This window comes from Hesperophylax consimilis, chromosome 11 (genome assembly GCF_061612785.1).
Source record: "Hesperophylax consimilis isolate HC1 chromosome 11, BYU_Hcon_1.0, whole genome shotgun sequence".
Taxonomy (NCBI): domain Eukaryota; kingdom Metazoa; phylum Arthropoda; class Insecta; order Trichoptera; family Limnephilidae; genus Hesperophylax; species Hesperophylax consimilis.
The window spans coordinates 9,936,250-9,957,944 of record NC_142846.1 but is presented as its reverse complement, the minus strand read 5'-3'; the positions used below and the strand labels follow the sequence as shown (position 1 = coordinate 9,957,944).

At 35.7% G+C, this 21,695-nt stretch overlaps 2 protein-coding genes across 2 annotated transcripts in view; both read left to right on the top strand.

Annotated features, from left to right (window-relative positions):
• The first annotated feature begins 1,225 nt into the window (after positions 1–1,225).
• On the top strand, positions 1,226–3,976 carry Nup107 (nuclear pore complex protein Nup107). Its single transcript, XM_089637011.1, has one exon. It carries the CDS (start codon positions 1,317–1,319, stop codon positions 3,852–3,854), a length of 2,538 nt encoding a protein of 845 aa, XP_089493137.1. The 5' UTR covers positions 1,226–1,316; the 3' UTR covers positions 3,855–3,976.
• A 5,939-nt stretch (positions 3,977–9,915) lies between these two features.
• The window catches only part of nsl1 (non-specific lethal 1), a 76,782-nt gene continuing 65,002 nt past the window's right edge, over positions 9,916–21,695 (top strand). The window contains exon 1 of the mRNA XM_089637272.1: positions 9,916–10,048. The gene's annotated coding sequence lies outside the window, so the exon portion shown is untranslated. The remainder of the gene's footprint in view (positions 10,049–21,695) is intronic.

Genomic DNA, 21,695 nt, shown 5'->3' with positions numbered 1-21,695 from the left:
TTTTAAGTTTAAAGTTTATTTTATTTTTGAATACCTACTTCCTACATTTGAACTTTTATTTTGAAAATTGTGTGTCACCTAATGGCAGCCTAAAAGTGAGTGATTATGTTTTATTTATTTTTTATTTTTTTTTATGATAGATATTATCGGTGACAATTTCCAAGAAGGGGGTAGGGGGCGGCGCAAACGAAGTGGCCTATACTTGTGAAAAGTACAAATACGGCCCTGTACATATCTCTAGTTAGAAGCATAATTGAATACAACTCGGTAGTTTGGTCTCCCTCTTACAAAATTCACATAAATAACATAAGGCGAATACAAAAAAATTCAACGTTTTATAAATTTTAAATTAAATATCCCACTAGAAGACTTACAATATCATTTCTTATTAAATACTCTTAAAATACACACATTGGAAGACAGGCGTAAAATAAACGACTTAACTTTTTTATTCAAAATTCTAAACTCTAAATTCGACTGTTGCAAACATCTGAAACTCATAAACTTACGAATACCTGCAATAACAACACGACAAAATACACTATTCCACTGAAACACACATAAGCGCAGTTACATTGCGAACTCCCCAATACAACGGTTTCTCACTATGGGAAGCCAATTTAGCCAATACTTAATTAGCCAATAATTGTTGTACCTATTTGTATATTAACTGAGTTTTTATAATCGTATGTAAAAACCCAGTATAAATAAATTTGTAACTTAGTTTATGCCGGGACAGCCACTTGCATAACTGTGTCTTGTTTTTGTATTTTTTATTGAATCTTAGACAACAGTAGGTACATCAAATTGTTCTTCTGAAATTCGAAAATGATTGCGGTGGCCTTCGGTATCTTCTAACGCCATCTCTCAATATAGTGTTAGAAGCACCCAATTCGTTTCTTCTTTTCTCCTTATAGTCCATTATCTGGCCCACATACAACGTTTTTTGCACTTTTTCATATTCTAAAGTTCGTTCCGTAAAAGGTCCGAAATCATAGGAACGCACGCAGCAATAACTTCATTTGACGCTATCTTGATTAGCAAAATCAGTTCGAGTTAAATTGAAACGTCTGAACGATATCTTGATCAATTTTTGTCGTTCAACTAAAATCGCTATCTAGGAAGTGGTATATCTATGGTCGTCTATGGTATAATCATGAGTGGTTTATTTATGGTATAATCGATAGTGGTTTGTTTATGGTATAATCCATAGAAAAATAATTTTTTGAGCCGGTTGTCTGGCAGTGGTGCGTGTTGAACTTTTCTGAAGTAAAATAAAAATACAGATAAAAAGTGGGCTAGCAGTGCAGTTTAACATGGCTTTTAATAATTCCATGCGACGCATGCACTTCGATGGTGCTCCAAATTCTCCGAGTAGCGTCTATCCAAAGATGACTGCTCGTGATTTTGATTTGTCGGTTACAATGTCCCCGAATGATATATCTGCGATTACAAAATCAAGAGCTTTCAATGATACAACTTTGCGTCATACATTGAATGCTACTTCAATAGCTGGACTTGAATTAAAGGCTTCAAAAGAAGTAGACGACTTGAGTGAAGAATTTTACGAAGTTCTTCAATCGTCGAATTCTGGCAATGTTTTAGAGATGATCGGGAGGTTTGCGCAATCTTGTTGTGATTCTTTGGAGAAAATTAACCCTTGGGAACGATTCTCGCCGAAAAATTCTTGGCTGAGTGAAGAAGCCGATACCTGGCGTTTGTTATATTGCTTATACTTGGACACCATGCATGGTAAAGAAACACCCGCATCTCTGAAAGAGTATGAGAAGTTGTCCCCGAGAAAATTAATAAGTGATTTATTTAAATCTGATGATGAACTCCGCCTCATGCAACTGATAGTAGATTGGTTAGAAAATTGCGCGGCATATCATGATTCTGCTATCCCATCTGCTAGCCGAACTGGTGGAACAGTTCACTGGGAGAATACTCTCCATCACCTGGAAAATGGAATGAGCTTGTTCGATGCTGAAAGTGCGGCAACATTTGTTACTGAGTTAGATCCGGATGCGCCGCGAAGGCAAAAGAAAACTCTCCATCCATTGGATCAGGAGGATGAAAAAAATTTGTGTCAGGGTATCTTTAAAGAACTGCGATGCGGCAGATTTGAGGAGGCAATTTCTTTATGTATATCTGCAGGACAGATGTGGCGGGCTATCATTCTGCGGGGCCATGTTTTACTGGATTATCCGGAGCCTCCCAAATTAGATGCCACTTTCCCCATGGTAGGGAACCCCTCCCGGGATCTATGGAAGTGGAGCTGCCTCGGGCTGCTGACAGAGACAGAAGAGAACAATTACTTTCGCGCCACCCTTGGAGTCCTGTGTGGCCACCTTCCGTCCCTGCTGACAGTGTGCTCCGCCTCTCGGGAAGACCTGCTGTGGGCGCACTTACGAGTTCAGATTGAGCTTCGAGTGGATCAGTTTCTCAAAGAACACCATAGCACTGCTCTTATCTCCGACTCTGATCAGAATCTCCTTCAACAGTTTGAGCAGCCAACAGAGCTATCGCTCCACCGTATCTTTGGATGCGTTAATGCCTTACATAAATCGAAGTTCGAAACTTACTACCAAGAAATGCAACGCCACTTAATGCTTGAGCAAGTTAACTCCATGTTGCGCAAAGCTACAGAGTGGATCGGGACAGCTGACTTCAATTTTGTCAGATTTTTGGCCCATATCATTATTGTCCTTCGTCGGGTAGGAAAAGATCCTGTTGAAGATGTGAGTGACAATATTCTAAAGGCTTATGTTGAAAAGCTTATTGAACAGGTAGATAGCGCAACCATATCGCCGGAGCTTATAGCATATTATACTTCCACTCTTCCGGTCAAATATCAAGTGGAGAAGTATTCGGAGCTCATGTGGCTTGTGGAAGCCAAGGATGATCGGGCCCGAGTAATGGAGTCAGGAAAACAAGCTGGTCTTGATGTGGAGGCTGCAGCTAGAGAGACTGTCAAATATGCTGTTAAAGTTTTAAAAGAACGTAGTCCAAACGACCCTGATAACGACTCCACAATGATGGGTGGGACAGAAGAAAATGGTCAGCAACTCATGCAGCGTGTTGCAGGGTGTCTGGAATGGTTATCTTTTTACCCGTCACAGATTGCTGTAGCCGTGCAAATGAGCAACGCCATAATCAGAACACTCATCTTCAAGGGAGATGCAGATTCGGCCACTGGAGTGCTCAGTCGCCTGTTACACTTCTCTCCGCCCAATGCCATATCCAAAAACTTAACTTCTACTTCTAATGACCTCAGAGAGCACATGTGCTTGAAGGCATATTTGGAAGCGATAAACGGTTACGCTGCCTGGTACAGACAGCATGTGGGGGGAAGACCGAGAAGTCCCGAGCCTCTCCCAAACGATTGCTCCTTCACAGATAAAGTTCACTATGAACAGATCAAGGCCCAAGCTGCTACGCAACAAGAACGGTGGACCGCAGCAGGATTGCACCAAGCTCGACACACTAAACAACTACTGTACAATGTTTTACTATTCCCAAGGGGCTGGCTGGCTGATGACATCACTTCCGATGAAAAACTGGCTGATTATAACAAAGACGAAAGTGCCGAAAGGGAGAAAGAACTCTTAGCCTTAAGAAAATTATGTATTCCCGAAATAGTATTACTTCTTTTAAAGATTTTGCAGGGCGGAAATGTTGATGGACACATAGAAGCCGTGAGACTCTCGGAAATAATTGCATCTGAAGTTTATCAACTCTACAAACTTTTCTCTAAACACAAGCTCCGTGAAGTGTTACATAAAATAAGTGATTCATCTTTATCTATGCTGGAGAGTAACAGGGACCCTTGGGCATTTGAGATGAATGAATAAATGTTGTAAATTTGTTATGTTCATAAACAATAATAACAGACGGTTTATATATTTTTATGGTTCAACAAGAGGTCATGTTTGACTACTTACAAGTTAAAAAGTATTTTTTGATTAAATAAAACAATGTGTTAATTTTTTAATTAAATTGTTTTCTATTTCATAAACCACCCCAACTTTTGGTTCATAGGATAAGAGCTTTCAAGATTTCTGAAGCTCACAGGTTCAATCCCTGTAACATTCAACCATTGTCAAAGTAAAAACATTAGTGTGAGCTTCTAACTATGCACTTCTTCAATAATTGCAAATTCACTTTGTGGCGTCATTTTAATTCAATGAAAATGCATCACTTTGTGCACACCAAAATTATACATAATTTATTATTTTAATCAAAATAATCGACATGTTTCAAAACCAATGGTTTCTTCATCAGGTTAAACATACAATTATGGTTCCATTATACAACATTGGTTTCATTCCAATTATTCATTTATATTTATTGCAGGATTCCTGAGTATATTTTTATTATGAAGAATATTTAGTACTACTAAATAATACTAAAGGCTAGAATTTAACCCCTAGATCAGCGGTAAGTAGGAGTTGACCGCAGTAACCGAAGTCAAGTATTTGATAATGACCTCTAGTGTCAGGTCATAAATCTAAAAACATATATTTGTGATTAAAGATTAAATAATATCATGATTAATACCTAGGAATATTTATATTCCTAGGTATTAATCATGAGGGTCTAAGACTAAGTCTGAGGGCAATTAGTCCAGCAGCTGGAATGCGGCGGGACGGCAAACAAGCCCAATACTTGTTCAGAAAGCAGTTTAGAGAGACATACCCTATAAGGTAGGAATCGGGCACGGTTCCAGGCCCAATCTCCTAAGAGGAACTAATCTGGTTCACAGATGGGTCCAAGATGGAGGAGGGAACAGGGGCCGGGGTCTATTTACAGGGTTCCAATAGGGAACTTAGTATACGTCTAGCAATACATTGCACTGTATTTCAAGCTGAAATGGATGCCATCTTAGCTTGTGCACAGGAGAACATACGAATTGGGTACAGGAATAATAACGTAGGCACATGCTCTGATAGCCGGCAGCCCTAATGGCGAGAGTAACCGATGCGACTCCAGACTGGTGATGGAATGCAGGACCATTCTTGAAGAACTTGCTACCATCAATAAAATAACCCTGATCTCGGTACCAGGACATAAAGGTATTGAGGGCAATGAGCGGGCTGATGTATTAGCAAGGAAAGGGAAGAAAGCACCACTTGCGGGATCCAAGCCAGCCGTAGGAATAGCAGCTTGCCACACCAAAGTACATATTGGAAAATGGGCCAAATCCCGCCACTGGGAGGAACGGGAAAGGGCACCCGAGGCAATGAGGCAATCAAAAGTACTCAATAAATAACTCAGACCCAAGGCGAACCAGACAACTACTCAATATGGACAGAAACTCACTGAGGGAACTGGTAGGACTACTAACGGGACACTGCCATCTCAGGAGACAAATGCAGTTGTTGGGTGTGGAAAACACCAACAGATGCAGGAAATGTGAAGAGGATGAAGAGACTCCAATTCACCTTTGGTGCCAATGTCCCGCCCTGTTGGGAACAAAGCTCAGATACCTTGGAAGACACATTGTAGAACCAGACGACACAGCCACATATCCAATGACAACCCTGGTGAACTTTATAAAAGGGACCGGATTACTGTTAAAGGAATGAGGCAAAATGGGAGATACCACAATGGGCCTATGGCCTAAGTGCTTACAGGAACCTACAACAACCGTCTCAACTTCAAATAATAATATGATACCTGTGAAGGTGATTATATTCCAGGCAACTCTAAAAAGAAGCCGTTACAGATGGAAAGGCTGTTAGAGATTATTAAAAGAAGGGTAAATGCAGGAAACTCCATTAATAGAGCACTGAACGCGGATGGCGCTAACAATCCAAAGGTCCATAGAAGCGAAGCTAGCAGTCCACAATGAAGTGTTGGTACCTACCCTGATGTATGGCAGTGAGGCATGGAACTGGTAGAGGAACTATGGAAGTAGACTGAATGCTGTTGGAATGAGATCCATGAGGCGTATATGTGGTAAAACCTTGTATTATTGTGCGAGAAATCGCAAAGAATGCAAGGCTGATGTGAGCGTAATGAGTAAGATTAAAAAAGGGAGCTTAGATGCTTTGGGCATGTAGAGCGAATAAACAAAGTAAGTACAATATATGATGCAAATGTGTGAATGAGGCAAGAAGCGTGTGCCAAGAGTGAACTGTTTGGCGGTCCGTCTTCTCTGCCTACCCCTGCTTCAACAGCATGATAGTTAATTTAGTTACTCAGAATTCTTCCGTCATCCGTAATCTTCCGATAGCGCTTCTGCATATGTTATTTTTCTGATGATGAAGTTCACAAACTAAATATAATGAGCATGGAAATAACAATTAAAAAAGTAAAATCAAATATTAATTTTTTATTTCGAACCATACTTTTTCATTTTTGATTATTTTTTGTGAATAAATAAAGCATTTTAGATTTCAGATTATATAATATTGAATTCAAGGAGATTATAAAGTTACAATGATGTATTTATTTAACTAATAACACCCCTTTTTAGGGGCTTTTACAGAGGAATAGTAAAATTGTACAGTTTTTTTTCCTTTTTTTATAGATAATACATAGCTGAAATGCTCCAGCTACAATATTTTGTATTTATTTAGTGATAATTGAAGATGTCCACTGACTTGGCATAATTATTTCCCTCCGTTAGTATTCTGGGTAATGAGGAGTAATAACGGTAGTTAGTCCCAGAATTTCTGCACTGAAGTAAATCCCGACTTCTAGTATTACATAGTGGAATCATAGCTTATCAATGCAAGCAATTCTGGACTATCGAATGCATTAAGTATTTAGAATTTTATATAGAAATACCAAGTTAGTGAAAATCCTTATGTCTGATAATTTAAGCATATTCAGATTATTTAAGAGTGTTGTAGTTCAAAAAAATTACTGGAATACTGATTTTAAAACTTGGGAGTCTAACATAGACTAAATTAGACTAGACACGGCATAATCATTTAAAAATAACCCCAACACAATTTTGGTTTGGTTCACGTGCACATTTATGAAAAGGACCACGCATTGTGTCGCAATGCGAAATGGGCACTGTGCATTGCGTTTTACCTGTTGTTGGTCTAGAGTAAACTATTTTGCTTCTCAGCTATGCTGGGCAAGTTCATTTTTTCAATCATAAATAACCCAGTTCCAAATATTTAAATTTGAATTATGTCCATATTACAACACCTCTGACAACAAATTCTCCGTGGCTTCGCTTACGAGTTTGAACGCTTGTACAAGGAGTTTAAACAGAGCTGGGTTGTTAAGTTCATCTCCATATTTGTGACGTACGCTACGTGGCGTTATTTTTAAAATTAATTTAACTAGACAGGGCTAATCTAGTATAATAAATCAATGGAGTCTAAGAATTTATTTTGTATTCTTTCAATAGCTTGTTCCCTGAATTTTGTAATGTGGGTGTGACAGGAGAATTGTACTCAAGTTGACTTCTAAGAAAGGCATAATATGATCTCAAACTTCTGCTGTAATCACAGCAGAGAATGTCCCGAAAGATTGTATTTTGGATTATTTCTTGTTAATAATTAATGCACTCAATTGATTTCAATTTATACTACATTATACTGAAGTGAAGTAGATAATTATTACAAAACTAGTGAACCTCGCAATGCTTCGCTATTCTCATTCCGGTGCAGAGATATTGCGTTAAGTATTCTTCGGGCGTCCCCGGCTTCTTCACCATTCAAAACAACTCTTTAAACACTCCTGGAACTAATAAGAGTTAACTTTGACATTTTCAGCCATATCGGTTGAGTTTTGCAAAACATGAACATACCCAGGCTGAATTTAATTATAAACTTCCGATTTTATGTCCGGGTTAAATCTTCCCCATAGGAAAAACTAAACCCTTCCACACACTTTTCCACAAATGATCATCTAGTCAATCAACGTTATGCAAGTGCATTATATAAGCAAAATAAATACAAAACAATACAAGAACAACAAGTCAACTCACCAGAGATCAAATGGGAAAATAATTCACCGACTCCAGATATTTTCATATCAAAGGGTTCGGTTCGGTAGAACTTCTAACAGGGCCTATAAATCCTACTGATCCCTCAACATAAATATTTAAAAAAATCTTTCGTTATCCTACATGTATTCAAAATGACCAACTTTTGCATCTTTTTATATATACATTTTTCGATAGATCTAATACGCCTAAATTTTTAATGAGAGAGCTAGGTATAATGCCAGTAGCCGAAATAACGAATGGTAATACATATTTTTATAGTCTGAGAATGCCAAATTGTGTATTTTCTTATTTTTTCATTATAATTATAATTTATATTGTGATTTATATTATGATATATACAATATAATTATAATTTATATTATGATTGCAATGTTCTCATTCTTCTGCTGTAGTCACAGGAGAGAACATCTCGCAAGAGTTCATTTGTGATAAGTTTTATTACTTGCTGGAACGAAAAGGAAAAGACAGAAAAATATATTTATGTATATTAAAAAAAAAAATAATGTGAATACCACACAAGATTCCGGACTGCTCCCAACTATCTGGAACCAGTGAGACAATGGCATTCCCAATTGAGGTATGTTGTGTGGCTGAAGGTAGTGGGGAGGGGAAGGAGATGGGGAAGATGAAGTTGGGAAAGTACCTGGCTCCATGCAACGTTTGAATCCTGAATGGTGGTCTTGCACCAGGGCGATATTGATAGTATCTTCCACTCTATAATCCAAATATTAAGTTAAAATTATCAATACAGACAAAGTTAGGTACCTACCTGAATACTATTAATTGTCACATTAATAATATAAATACATAGTAAGCAAGTTAATAAATATTAATACTGAAAATCAGAAAACTGTATGAAAATACCATATGTTATTAATCTACATAATCCAAAACGGATTTGTACACATTAACACAACATTTATAAAAAAACATCACAAGTCCAAGAACATTACACAAGACAACATAATAAACTATACACACATTCAGCAAAAACTGAAAGTGGTAAAAGAAACATAGGCCACGATGGTGTACCTACATATATACAATCTCCTTCCCAATAGCCTGAAATCAGTAAATAGAATGAATATATTTAAGAAAAAACTGTTTACTCTTTAGATCAGCGAGCTAAATTAAAATGTACTTATGTAAGTTGGTAGTAAACAATAATATTTAGATTTTTATTTCTAATGTATACTTTTAAGTCAAGAAAGTGAAATGTGTATATTTCTTTTAACTGAAACTAAAATTTTAAAAAACCTATTTATTGGCAGAAAGATTAGCGGGTTTTATAAATAAAAATAAGTTTTTTACAGGAAGTACCCGAATTGTCGGCGGGGTTGGCTTAGCACAGAAAGGTACCTTGTCAGAATTTTTTTTTGTATTATCAGTCGCCCCTGTATTGTCATTATTATCATCGTGTGAAATTCGTGAACATGGAGAAACAGACGCTAACATGTTATATTATATTATTTTTACTGAACTATGTACGCTTTATTTATAAATGATTTTAAAATAGGGATCCTTCCATCTCTTTTTGCAACGCGGGCAACGCAAGTGTTCAAAATATAATATTACGCAATTTCATCTGACATTGTAATTAATTTACAATTAAGATTTAAGTTTTTAAATTTCGTCCATGAAAAAAATAATATTTATATTGAATAGTGTAGGTTTTATACGTATACCTATACATCGAAACCTATATATTTTGGCGACTATTTATTTCAAAAGTTGGTAAAAAGTAGATCTCGAGTGCTAATACATATCATATTTAGTTCAGCGAAACTGCTTGCTGTCAATGATAATAATATAAAATATTATTTGTGCGTTTTATTTTTTTTAAAGTGATAAGATCTTATTGAATATGCTCAGTAAATATAAAGTAATCATATTATATTTTCTGATGTTATTTTTTAATTATTTATTTGAATAGTGAAATCAAAATTTCCAACGATTCGTGACTAATCTCACGTCTCAAGATGAACATCAACAAACGTCAACGCTGGAAACGCTGTGCTGCTACTCAAATGATGTTTCCACAACTGAAGATGGACTGGCAATGGACTTATCCAGGTAAATAATTTAAATTAACCTTCGATCAACGAGATACAATCATTAATTTTGATAAAGTCTTCCAAAACAAATAGTTATTTTTGAATTATTTTCTACTTATATTTCCACTCTTGACTAAAAATATTTTTATGGATTGACTTGAGTTGTTGTTGGTTTGTTCAACACTGTTTAAACTTTATTTATAAATTACTAATAGGTTACATGATTATCTATGAATATTTCACGAAGATCTGTTCTGCCACAATGATGTGTTATAATAGTTTTGTTATATTATTTAAATTTAGGTTGACATATCAATTTATTTTATTTCAAGAGAGAAAGATACATGCTCCTAATGTATATTTATAGATTTTCCTTTTATAATGATTCCACAATAGCCTTAATGATATCATTGTCATATAATTATTTATACATTGATTCTTGTCTACCTTGTAATAATTAAAATTTACTTTATTAGAAAAAAATTGGGAATCCTAAACCCATGTGAATCTAATTATTGTACTTATGTGCAACATGCTCAATCTAAAAACGAAATTAGTTGATGAAAAATGGCAAGACTAATATTAAAAATTTCATACAAAACAGTTGTCATTGCGAGTTGTTTTATCATTTGCCATATTATAGGTAATAAAAAATATTCTTGAGGGTTCCTTGTCAGGTTTTATAATAATTATTCGATTTACAGTTTTTTTATGACAGTTAATAGGTATAATTTCTATTCCAATAGTGGAAGCATGTATGATATATTATAAGAGTGAAATTTAATTACAATTAGGTGGTCAGCTAGGAAAATACCTTCTTATTGTAAAACTTTTATAACTTTCTTAAAATAATTGGGAGGTTATCAATGTGTAATCATTTCATTGAATACCATTATTATTTTTGTACATTTTTCACACTAACTTATTTACTTGTTTGTGTGTATCTATACACGTAGGTACAGATATAAAATAAGAAATGTGTGGGATTAAATTAACCTCCCCGCATTCAGGAATAAATAATTTATTATTATCGGTTCTCAAAATATCTCTTTAGACAAGTAAAACAGTCCATTTATATACATTTTTAGGAATAATTTTAATATTTTTCTTTAATTTACGTACATGTGTGGGTGGGAGTGCAAGCCACAGTAAGTGCTGCCGCTAGGCGTGGAGTGGAATTCTCCAGAAGTCGTGCCCTTAAAACAATGAAGTTCCATTTGCCAGGAAACTGAGATGTTGAGATTCAAAGTTACAATAAAATAATACAAATTTACATTTACCGGAAAGTGAATATGAAGAATGTATTGCCACTGAATGTCCTTTATGTGAATATGGCTTTTGTAAAATGGGGTTGCGACCCCAAAAAAGTTGCGAACCCCTGATCTACACTTTCAAAAATATGCGTAAAGTATTAACTAAATTATTATAATTATAGGCTAGAATTTGACCCCTAGATCAGCGGTAAGTAGGCGTTGACTGCAGTAACCGAAGTCATCGTCATTATTTAATAATGACCTCTAGTGTCGGTTCATAAACCTTAAAAATATGTTTCTGATTAAAGATGAAATAATATCATATCAATATAATAATCAACATAATCAATATAATATCACTGTATTTCAAGCTGAGATGGATGCCATCTTAACTTGTGCACAGGAGAACATACGAATCGGGTACAGGAATAAGAACATAGGCACATGCTCTGATAGCCGGCAGCCCTAATGGCACGATGCGACTCCAGACTGGTGATGGAATGCAGGACCATTTTTGAAGAATTTGCTACCATCAATAAAATAACTCTGATCTGGGTACCAGGACATAATGGAATTGAGGGCAATGAGCGGGCTGATGAACTAGCAAGGAAAGGGGCGAAAGCACCACTTGTGGGATGCAAGCCGGCCGTAGGAGTAGCAGCTTGCCACACCAAACTACATATTGGAAGGTGGGCCAAATCCCGCCACTGGGAGGAATGGGAAAGGGCACCCGAGGCAATGAGGCAATCGAAAGTACTTAATAAATAACTCCAGACCCAAGGCGAAGCAGACAACTACTCAATATGGACAGACACTCACTGTGGGAACTGGTAGGACTACTAACGGGAAACTGCCATCTCAGGAGACACGTGCAGTTGTTGGGAGTGGAAAACACCAACAGGAAATGTGAAGAGGATGAAGAGACTCCAATTCACCTTTGGTGCCAATGTCCCGCCCTGTTGGGAACAAGGCTCAGATACCTTGGAAGACACATTGTAGAACCAGAAGACATAGCCACATATCCAATGACAACCCCGGTAAACTTTATAATAGGGACCGGATTACTGTTAAAGGAATGAGGTAAAATGGGAGATAGCACAATGGGCCTAGTACTCACGGGAACCTTTAGTCAACCGTCTCCTATAATAAAAATTAACTAAGAATCCTAGCGCCGCTCACACCGACTGCACTACTATAAGGTATCAAAGGCAGGAACGAAGAATGTAGAATGACACACAGGTCATATTCAGATGTTGTCTTCATTTAACACAAAAATGTACATGTGTGCTAATCAGAGCCAGAGAGAACATGGCATAGCCCCGAGTGGGGTAAGCCACTCGGGGCTAACCGCATTATTCAATTGAATTACCTTTTTTTTTCTTCAGCTTTGTTCTAGTTTTCAACACAAATAAATGTTTCGGCCATAGACATCCAAATTGATAGATTGGCCCATCAGGGAATCTTACTACATTTTTACAATGGCACCCATACTGTTGGCTGCTTAAAACACTTAACCGCAATACCAAATGGACTTATTTCTATCATTTTATATTTTGTTAGACTATTTAGATACTTCAAATTTGTTTTTGTTTACTCATTCACTCGTTTGTGCGTTGCTATGCAACCCGATTTTTACACAGTTCGGTTAAAACATTCAGACCTTGCGCAGAAAAGTCCCACAATGGATTGCGCAGCAATCCTTTGCCTTCCTTTAGCGAACTTTACCTTTCTGCACAGGGTCTGGTTATTTCAACGTGCGCCCTTCGGCGGTCAACGTATGACTGATGTTATAGTTTATTCAAAGGGTTCTCGAACCCTCCTGGTGCGCGAAAATATGGTCATGTCCAAATGATAACCAGATTTTATGTTAGGGCAAGTCTTTCAATGTCTATGCATTTTGTTAGATTTTTTAGTAAATTATTTACATATGGTTTTGGCCGAAAACGATGTTTAACAATTTTGTATAAAGGGGGTGACAGATTATCTTATAAGTTCAAAGGGTTTTATATAACTCCCATATTGCTCGCCATACAATCCCATACAGACCTGTTACATCTAAAAAGATGATGTGTTATGAGTGTGGGCGTGGCGACGATATGCGCCGTGATCTGCTAGCCGGGCTATATTTGAAAATTATACGAACTTTGAAAGTATTTGTTACGGCATATTAAAGTGTCTCGTCTCATCCACCACTTTAAATCAGGTATTTAAATTGATTGTTTCTCCGTGATCCAAATATATAGCATAGATTATCTCAAGTGTGATAATTTTTGATGACAAGTGATATTTTAATTCCATTCGATTCGTAATCATTTTCTGCCGTAGTCCAAGTAGGAAACTGGTGAATCTACTTCACATAGACAACCCTAAAAAACACTTTTGGATCATTTTGTATTTTTTTTGTTTTAACTCTTCAATTTTTTTCTGCAACCAAGCAGTTAAAAAAATTTTGAAGCCAGGTTTACGCTTCTACGTATTTAAAAGACATTAAACAGCTGATACCCCCTAGCGATCAAATGTGATGTAGATTGTACAGTTTCCCATTTGTACCAGGAGTTTCCCGACAACTTGTATATCGACGTACCGCATTCAAGAGGCATAAAGAGTCATGCAGATATATAGGTATACCGCACCTAAAGTCTTGAAACTTTATTCCACCTTTTAATTTTTTTATACCAGACCGATTTCAACTGTTTACGGTTGTCTTATGACCGGTCAGTCTAAAGATAACCATAATTTGTTGAAACCATTCTGGTCTAAAAAATAAAATAAGTGCAATTAAGGTATGCTGTTTTCATCACTAAGAATTGATAATAATCATTGGATAATTTGTATAGCGCCTTTTTTGTGAAAAACCACTTCGGGGGCATTTTACAATTATGGCTTCCTGAGGTCTATCTAATTTTTTTTATTTACAAAATAAATACAGAAAACATACTTACCTGACAGGTCACTTCAAATAAAAACACTTTTATTAAAAAGTTTAAGCTTGTTGAAGATGCGACTTTGCGGCAGAGGACACTATATTTAAAACAGTGCATGTATCGTCTGGGTTAAATCTTCCCCATAGGAAAAACTAAACCCTTCCACACACTTTTCCACAAATGATCATCTAGTCAATCAACATTATGCAAGTGCATTATATAAGCAAAATAAATACAAAACAATACAAGAACAACACGGCAACTCACAAGAGATCAAATGGGAAAATAATTCACCTACTCCAGATATTTTCAAATCAGAGGGTTTGGCTCGGTGGAACTTCTAACTGGACCTATAAATCCTACTGATCCCTCAACATAAATATTTAAAAAAATCTTTCGCTATCCTACATGTATTTAAAATGAATGATTTTTGCATCTTTATACAGGGTGTATCGGCACGTACCCGACAAACTTTAACCAGCTATTCCTTAGCATATTTGGAGTAAAAAATCTTATGTGCACTTTGCTGTCCGGTAACGTTTTTTTTTAATAAAAAATTTATTATTCATATTTTCACCACATGTCACCACTGTTTTATCCTTTGACAAAGTTTGAAAACCCATCTGGCAAATATTTTATTCGAATTCCGTTGAATAATGCACGTGTGTACCTATATTGGCGCACGTTTACAGTCACAGCGAAATAGCACTTTTTGACGGCCGGCATAGTCCAGTGGTAACGCATTGGACTGCTATTCCGAAGGTCGCGGGTTCAAACCCGGCGTGCGCAAATAAATTTTATTTGATTGATTTGTGTTATTTCGCAATTAATTAATTAAAATAATATATAGTATATTTGCGGCACGTTCCAGAGTGGAAGATACTACCAGTATCGCCCTGGTGTAAGACCACCATTCAGAATTGAAACGTTGCTCCAAATGGCTTTAGCCGTGTTTAGTGACTAGATCTGAATAGCCAGGTACTTCCCCACCTTCCTCTTTCCCTTCCCCACTTACCTTCAGCCTCACAACATCCTCCAATTGGGGATGCCATAGTCTCACTGGCTCCAGACGGGAGCAGTTGGGACTCTTGTGAGGTATTCACTATAAAAAAAAAAAAAAGCACGGCACCATTCGTCTCATTTTTAACTATTATTATTTAGTGTGTGCGAAAGAGCGAAGATGCTTTTTGACATACTTGCTTATAACAGCTGTTGAACACGAAACGCAATGCCAATGACAGTGATGTAGTGTGGAAATTTTAATTTTTTTTGTTTTTAATTGAAAAAAAAATGCTACCGGACAGCAAAGTGCCCATAACATTTTTTACTCCAAATGTGCTAAGGAATAGCTGGTTAAAGTTTGTCGGGTTAGTGCCGATACACCCTGTATATAAATTTTTTGATAGATCTAATACGCCTAAATTTTGAATGAGAGAGCTAGGTATAATGCCAGTAGCCGAAATAACGAATGATAATATTTTTATAGTCTGAGAATGCCAAATTAATATTAATATTTTTACTGTTCAAGAACTGGAGAATTTTTATTAAATGACCAAACTTAGAAATTCTACTTAGGTTAAAGTCTTAATATATTAAAATTAAGCCTGCTTATGTTTGTGCTTGCAAAACTCGAAAAGTAGTCGACCAATATGGCTGAGAATTTCAAAGTTTGTTCTTATTAGTGCCAGGAGTGTTTAGAGAGAGGTTTGAATGGTAGAAGATGCGGGGATGCCCGAGCAATACTTAACGTAATATCTCTGCACCGGTATGAGATACGGACTTGAATTAAAGTCCATGTAATGTAGGTTTTTTAACAGTAATAATAATAATAATAATAATTGGATGACTTGTATACCGCCATTTTTCTGCAAAATCACTTCAAGGGCGCTGTACAAACTTATAATACATTTCTACAGTGATCTATGTTATTACTTAACTATTTATGGAGATAATATACAGTACAATACTTACCTGGTAGGTCACTTGAGATTAACACTTAATTAACATTATCTAATTGTTTATTAGCGAAATTTAGATACAGGATTTAGGACATAATTGGAAAATTGAATATAACTGGACTTTCTCTTAGGAATGGTATATTTAATTTAAGGGTACGACAGCTTAAAAAGGTAAGTTTTTAGTTTAGACCTGAATTCTGTTGGACTTGTTATGGATCTTAGTTCCGGAGGGAGTTTATTCCAAGCCTTCGGCCCAGATACTCCGAAAGCGCGATCACCAAACTTAGTATTTGGCTTGCGCATAGGTTCTATCAGTCTGCCCACAGCTGATGATGTTGCTGATCTAAGAGTTGACTACCTCAGACCAGTGTTTTCCGGGACGCATAGTTCAGAGATGTAGGGTGGGGCCATTTCATTGATGGATTTAAACACCATCCAGCATAGTTTGTACTGGATTCTTTCAGGGCACTTGAGCCAGTGAAGGTTACGAAGGTGTTCTGAAATGTGTGAATATTTTGAAACCCCGGTTATGAGCCGCGCTGCTGCATTAAACACTGATTGAAGTTTGTCAATTTGATATTTTGGAAGGCTAGTATAAATGCCGTTGCAGTAATCGAGACGTGAGACTACGTAAGAGTTGATAAGTAGTTTTGTTGCTTCTGTAGGAAGGTTTCTTTGGACAGACTTGAGTTGTCTTAGGTGAAAAAAACCGGTGCTTACAGTCCTATTTAATTGTCTTTTAAACGAAAAGTCTGAATCTAAATTGACACCGAGAAGTTTGACTGTTGTTTTTGGGATGATATCGCTGCCAGAAATAGTAATAGGTGAATCGTCTATGAAATGTTGACGTTTGTTTGTGGCTGCCCAGAGAAACTCAGTCTTAGATGGATTGAGCTTCAGCTTGTTTGAAGACATCCAACGAGTTATTGCTTCTAGACATTCAGTTATACGGATCTTGAGACTATTGATTTCATTTGGGGCGCAGTAAAAATAAACTTGCTGATCGTCAGCGTAGCAGTGAGACAAAAGATCAAATGACTCGATTATTTTGGCGACATCATTTGTAAAAAGGATGAAGAGAAGTGGACCCAAAACGGATCCCTGGGGTACCCCTGAAGAAAGTGTTGCGAAGTTGGACAATTTATTTCCAACCCTTACGGCTTATAAGCGATTGGATAAATAGGATACCAGCCAATTTTTTATGTCGGAATTCAAACCAAATGTTTCCTCTAATCTCCTAATGAGGAATTCATGATCAATCGTGTCAAATGCTGCACTCATGTATAGGAGTGAGATAAGTGATAACTTACCTGACTCTACGGCAAGAGTTATGTCTGATAGCATACGAAGTAGTCCGGTTTCAGTTGAGTGGAACTTTCTGTACGCAGATTGACGTTTTGCGAATAATTTATTTGAATTCAAGTGACTGGTTATTTGTGCGGCAGCAATTTTCTCCAGGATTTTTGAAATAAATGGTAAGTTTGAAACGGGTCGATAATTACCTAAGTTATCGACGTCTAGTTATGAATTTTTCAGTATTGTTGTAACTGCAGCTGACTTGAGTGGTTCAGGAAAGTCACCCGTGCTCAGTGATTTATTAAAAACGTGAACTAGGAATGGAGCTAAAACAGTAGAGCATTGTTTTAATAACCATGTCGGTATAGGATCAAGACTGCACTGTTTATTAGGTGAGCTTGAAATAATTTTTATTACTTCTTCCAGCGTTGTGGGTTTGAAGGAAGACAAAATTCCTTTAGAATTTAAAGTGAATATTGGTGGAGGGGCGTGAGATGCGGAAGCAAGAATGGATTCAATTTTTTCCCGAAAAAAAATTGAGAAGGCTTACGGGGTAATATCTATTTTCGTTGGAACAGTGACTTCAGAAATTACAGTTTTTATTGAGTTCCAGAGACGTCGCAGGTTGATTCGCTCAGAGTTAATCTTTTCTTTCCAATATTCTGTTCTTTTGGAATTTATTTACTCGTATACTGTTTTTGAGCAGGGATCCACTCGTCTCTTGTAGTTACAGAAGAGTTTTTCCTATAGGTCCTCTCTAATTGTGGTTTACAGTAGTGAATGGTGGAATAAGTCAGAGTTGCTCGTCAAAGATATTAGCGATAGCAAAGAATTGCACGGTTCACTAGTTATTAATAGTTATTTACATTTTTTACTTATTGATTATTATTATACTTAGTCATTATTCAAATGTTGTTACCAAACACAGTTAAAGCTATTCAAGCAACAATTCAACTCTTTGAGAGGATTGCAAAAATATGCTTTTATTTGAACTCAATAATGACCATAGTCATGAGCAGTGGCATCTCGTGACTTTTGGGTGTACAGAGTGCTAAAAAAAAAAAACCATGAAAATAACCTTTGGAACGCCGAGCTCCCTCCACCTATTGCAGTGTGCCGAGGGTAAAAATCCCACAGACAGAATGCATTAATGTCAGATTACCGTGTGGATATGCCGGCATTCAAATTTTTCTTATCCAATTGGTACTTTAGGCGTTTGAGAAGTTAAAAAAAATAGTTCAATCTTAAGTTCCTTGTTTTGCAGCCAGCAAAGAGCGTGTCCAATTGTACACTGGTACTGCGGATCTTATATATAAATAAAAATGTAAATGTTTTATAGTGATTTGTTTTTGGGGTATTATGCAGTGTTGCGCTAACTCCTTCTTTAGCCAACGTTTCGGACAGCATTGCAGTGTCCATCATCAGGGCAGACGTGTTGATGATGAACACTGCTGTAATGTTGTCCGAAACGTTCGTTAAAGAAGGAGGTAGCGCAACACGGCATAATACCCCAAAAACAAATCACTATAATACTTTTGCCCCTGAAAATCTCAAATCATACATGTAAATGTTTGTTTGTTCAAAATCTTCACCGATTGATTTGAATTACGCATTTGTTTTTATATACTTTATTATAAAGATTTCATCTGTGACAGGTAAAAACAGGCTTTTTATGAAAAACAGCGCCATCTGTTGGACTTAAAAGCAACACACGCTGTTGTTTCTCTATCTGTACTGACAGACTGAGGCACAGCTAGTACCTTAATAAATCTATTTGAAGTTTTCTCCATGTTATGTTATGATATTTCCCAGATTACTCCATAATTTTCCCGAAGCTGAATGTTTTTTTTTTTAAATTATTCTTTATTCAGTGATATGGTTATTACAATTATTAGGTATGTTAAGACCACCAAGCTGGGCACATGCCCATATTGTGGTGGTTGATTATATATACAGTACATTAAAATAATAAATCAAGTATGAAATATAGAAGAAGGTAAAATAAGTATAAAAGTATATAATTTAAAAGAAAATAAGGAGTTTATAGTTTAAGTGAATATATGTAGTATACAATTAAAAAAAATAATATATATATAAATTCAATTTACGAAATCAATGCACTAATAAGAAAAAGTTAGTGTTAATGTGAAATACTTTAAAATAATTTGAAAGAATGTATCAAAAGATTGAAATATAATAGAATTTAAAAAGAATAAAAAAAGTATAGAATATAAGACATAGTAAAAAGTAAAGAATTTACAGAAAAAAAAATATAAAAGAAGTTATTGAAATTATATACTGTTAAATTTGTTACTGCGTTATTGATTGTTACCGCGTTATTGATTATTACAGCGTTATTGTGACTTCGATTCAACATGACAGTCTCTGTCATGACAGTAATTGACTGAGCATATTAAGGTCCTGTTTTAACTCAATCATTTAGCATTTCATCTGTCTGTAATAATTTTTTTAAATGCGATTGCGGTTGAAAAAGATAGCCTTGTTGGATACTACCTATTTATAGGTATTTTGACAGCCTCCGCGCTCGAGGGGTAATGCTCTCAACTAGCAAACTGGAGTTAGCAGGTTCATAACCCAGCGCGAGCAATTAAATTTTAATTGATTAATTTATGTTATTTCACAATTTATTCACTTAAAATATTTAATATATTATAGTATATTTGCGGCACGTTCCAGAGTGGAAGATACTCTCAGCATCACCCTGGTGTAAGACCACCATTTAGAATTGAAACGTTGCTTGAAATGACTTTAGCCGTGTTTGATCACCATCTGAATAGCCAGGTACTTCCCCACCTTCCTCTTCCTATCTCCATCCCCTTCCCACTACCTTCAGCCTCACAATATACCCCTAATTGGGGATGCCATAGTCTCACTGGCTCTAGAGCAGTTAGAATTTTTGTGCGAAATTCACATTAAAAAAAAATCAAAGTCAAATCAGAATAATCAATATTATGGTACCTATCTGCCTGAAGAAGGTATGAAAAAAGAATTTTATTGTCATTGAGACGGTGCCATTTCTTTGGATATATAATTCTTTATTTTCAATCTCATATAATCTTATAATTTAAGAGGAAATTTTCGTTTTGATTTATTAAATAAGAGAAAATTAGAAACATACCTGTTTGACTACTAGTAATAAATTATTTAACTGTAGTTACTCAATTTATTATTTTCTTTAACCACCAGAGGTGGTTTTGGGTTATCTAATGCAGCCCATAAACAAATAATATTATGTAGGTTAGAATAATTCATTATTTTAAGCGAAGAAAATTATGGAATCAAAAAAAATATTGCTAGCTCTAACATGTTGCTTTGGAAATGGTTAAATTTTTAAATTTGTTTGCTCTATTTATTGCTCTACCATCATTGGTTGTCACCGCTTATAGCAAATATTATTATTGTTGTTATAATGTAAATATATCATAATGTCACTGAAAATAATATATTTATTCATGCATGTAGATATTCTAAATTAAAACTCAACAACATTGATTATTTATATTTACCAATATTCTAAAAGAACATAATCAATTTTATTATAATGTATTTTCATGTATGTTTCTAAAATATTTAACTTCTTATTCTAAATTAATATTATGTAGGTATAATGCAAATTTAACCCCCTGGATTTTACAATAAAGTTGTGTTTTAAAACTGCCGCCGCTGTTTGTGCGCATGCGTATTATGACAGTCTGTTATTGAATTTTCTGGTCGTTTTACTGGTTACACGCCCCGATAGTGCAATATTTTTCTCCATGTTTTTGCCTGTAAATCTTAATTATGACCCTCAGTGAATAGTGACAATGTTTTAATAATTATATGTTTATAAAAACTACTTTATTTCTAAACCTATTTGTAATTATTTAGCATTGTGGATAATGAAAAGTAAAGTCTTTACTTGGGCGTGGTTGACGTCAATGTTTGTTGTCGGGGCATCTCGCGTACCTACGCTTTCGGCGCTAACTTCGTATCAAAGGAGGTACTATTTTGAAATGCATTAGCGCCAAAATGCATAAGTTTGATGTTTTATGAATGAAATTATTATTGAAAATCAGGAAAGAATTACCAAGCAAAATCAAACATTTGATGACGAATTTTAGTGTTTTCCTTTTGTTTAATATATAAAATTATTAAACGTTCAGGAAATCATTCAAAATATACTCTCTTCATTGTATGTAATTTGCTAACATGTAAAGAATCGTTTAAGAGTTTTA

Bases quoted from the DNA above. Each gene is read 5' to 3' on its own strand.
- Nup107 (XM_089637011.1), top strand. From the start codon at position 1,317: ATGGCTTTTAATAATTCCATGCGACGCATGCACTTCGATGGTGCTCCA.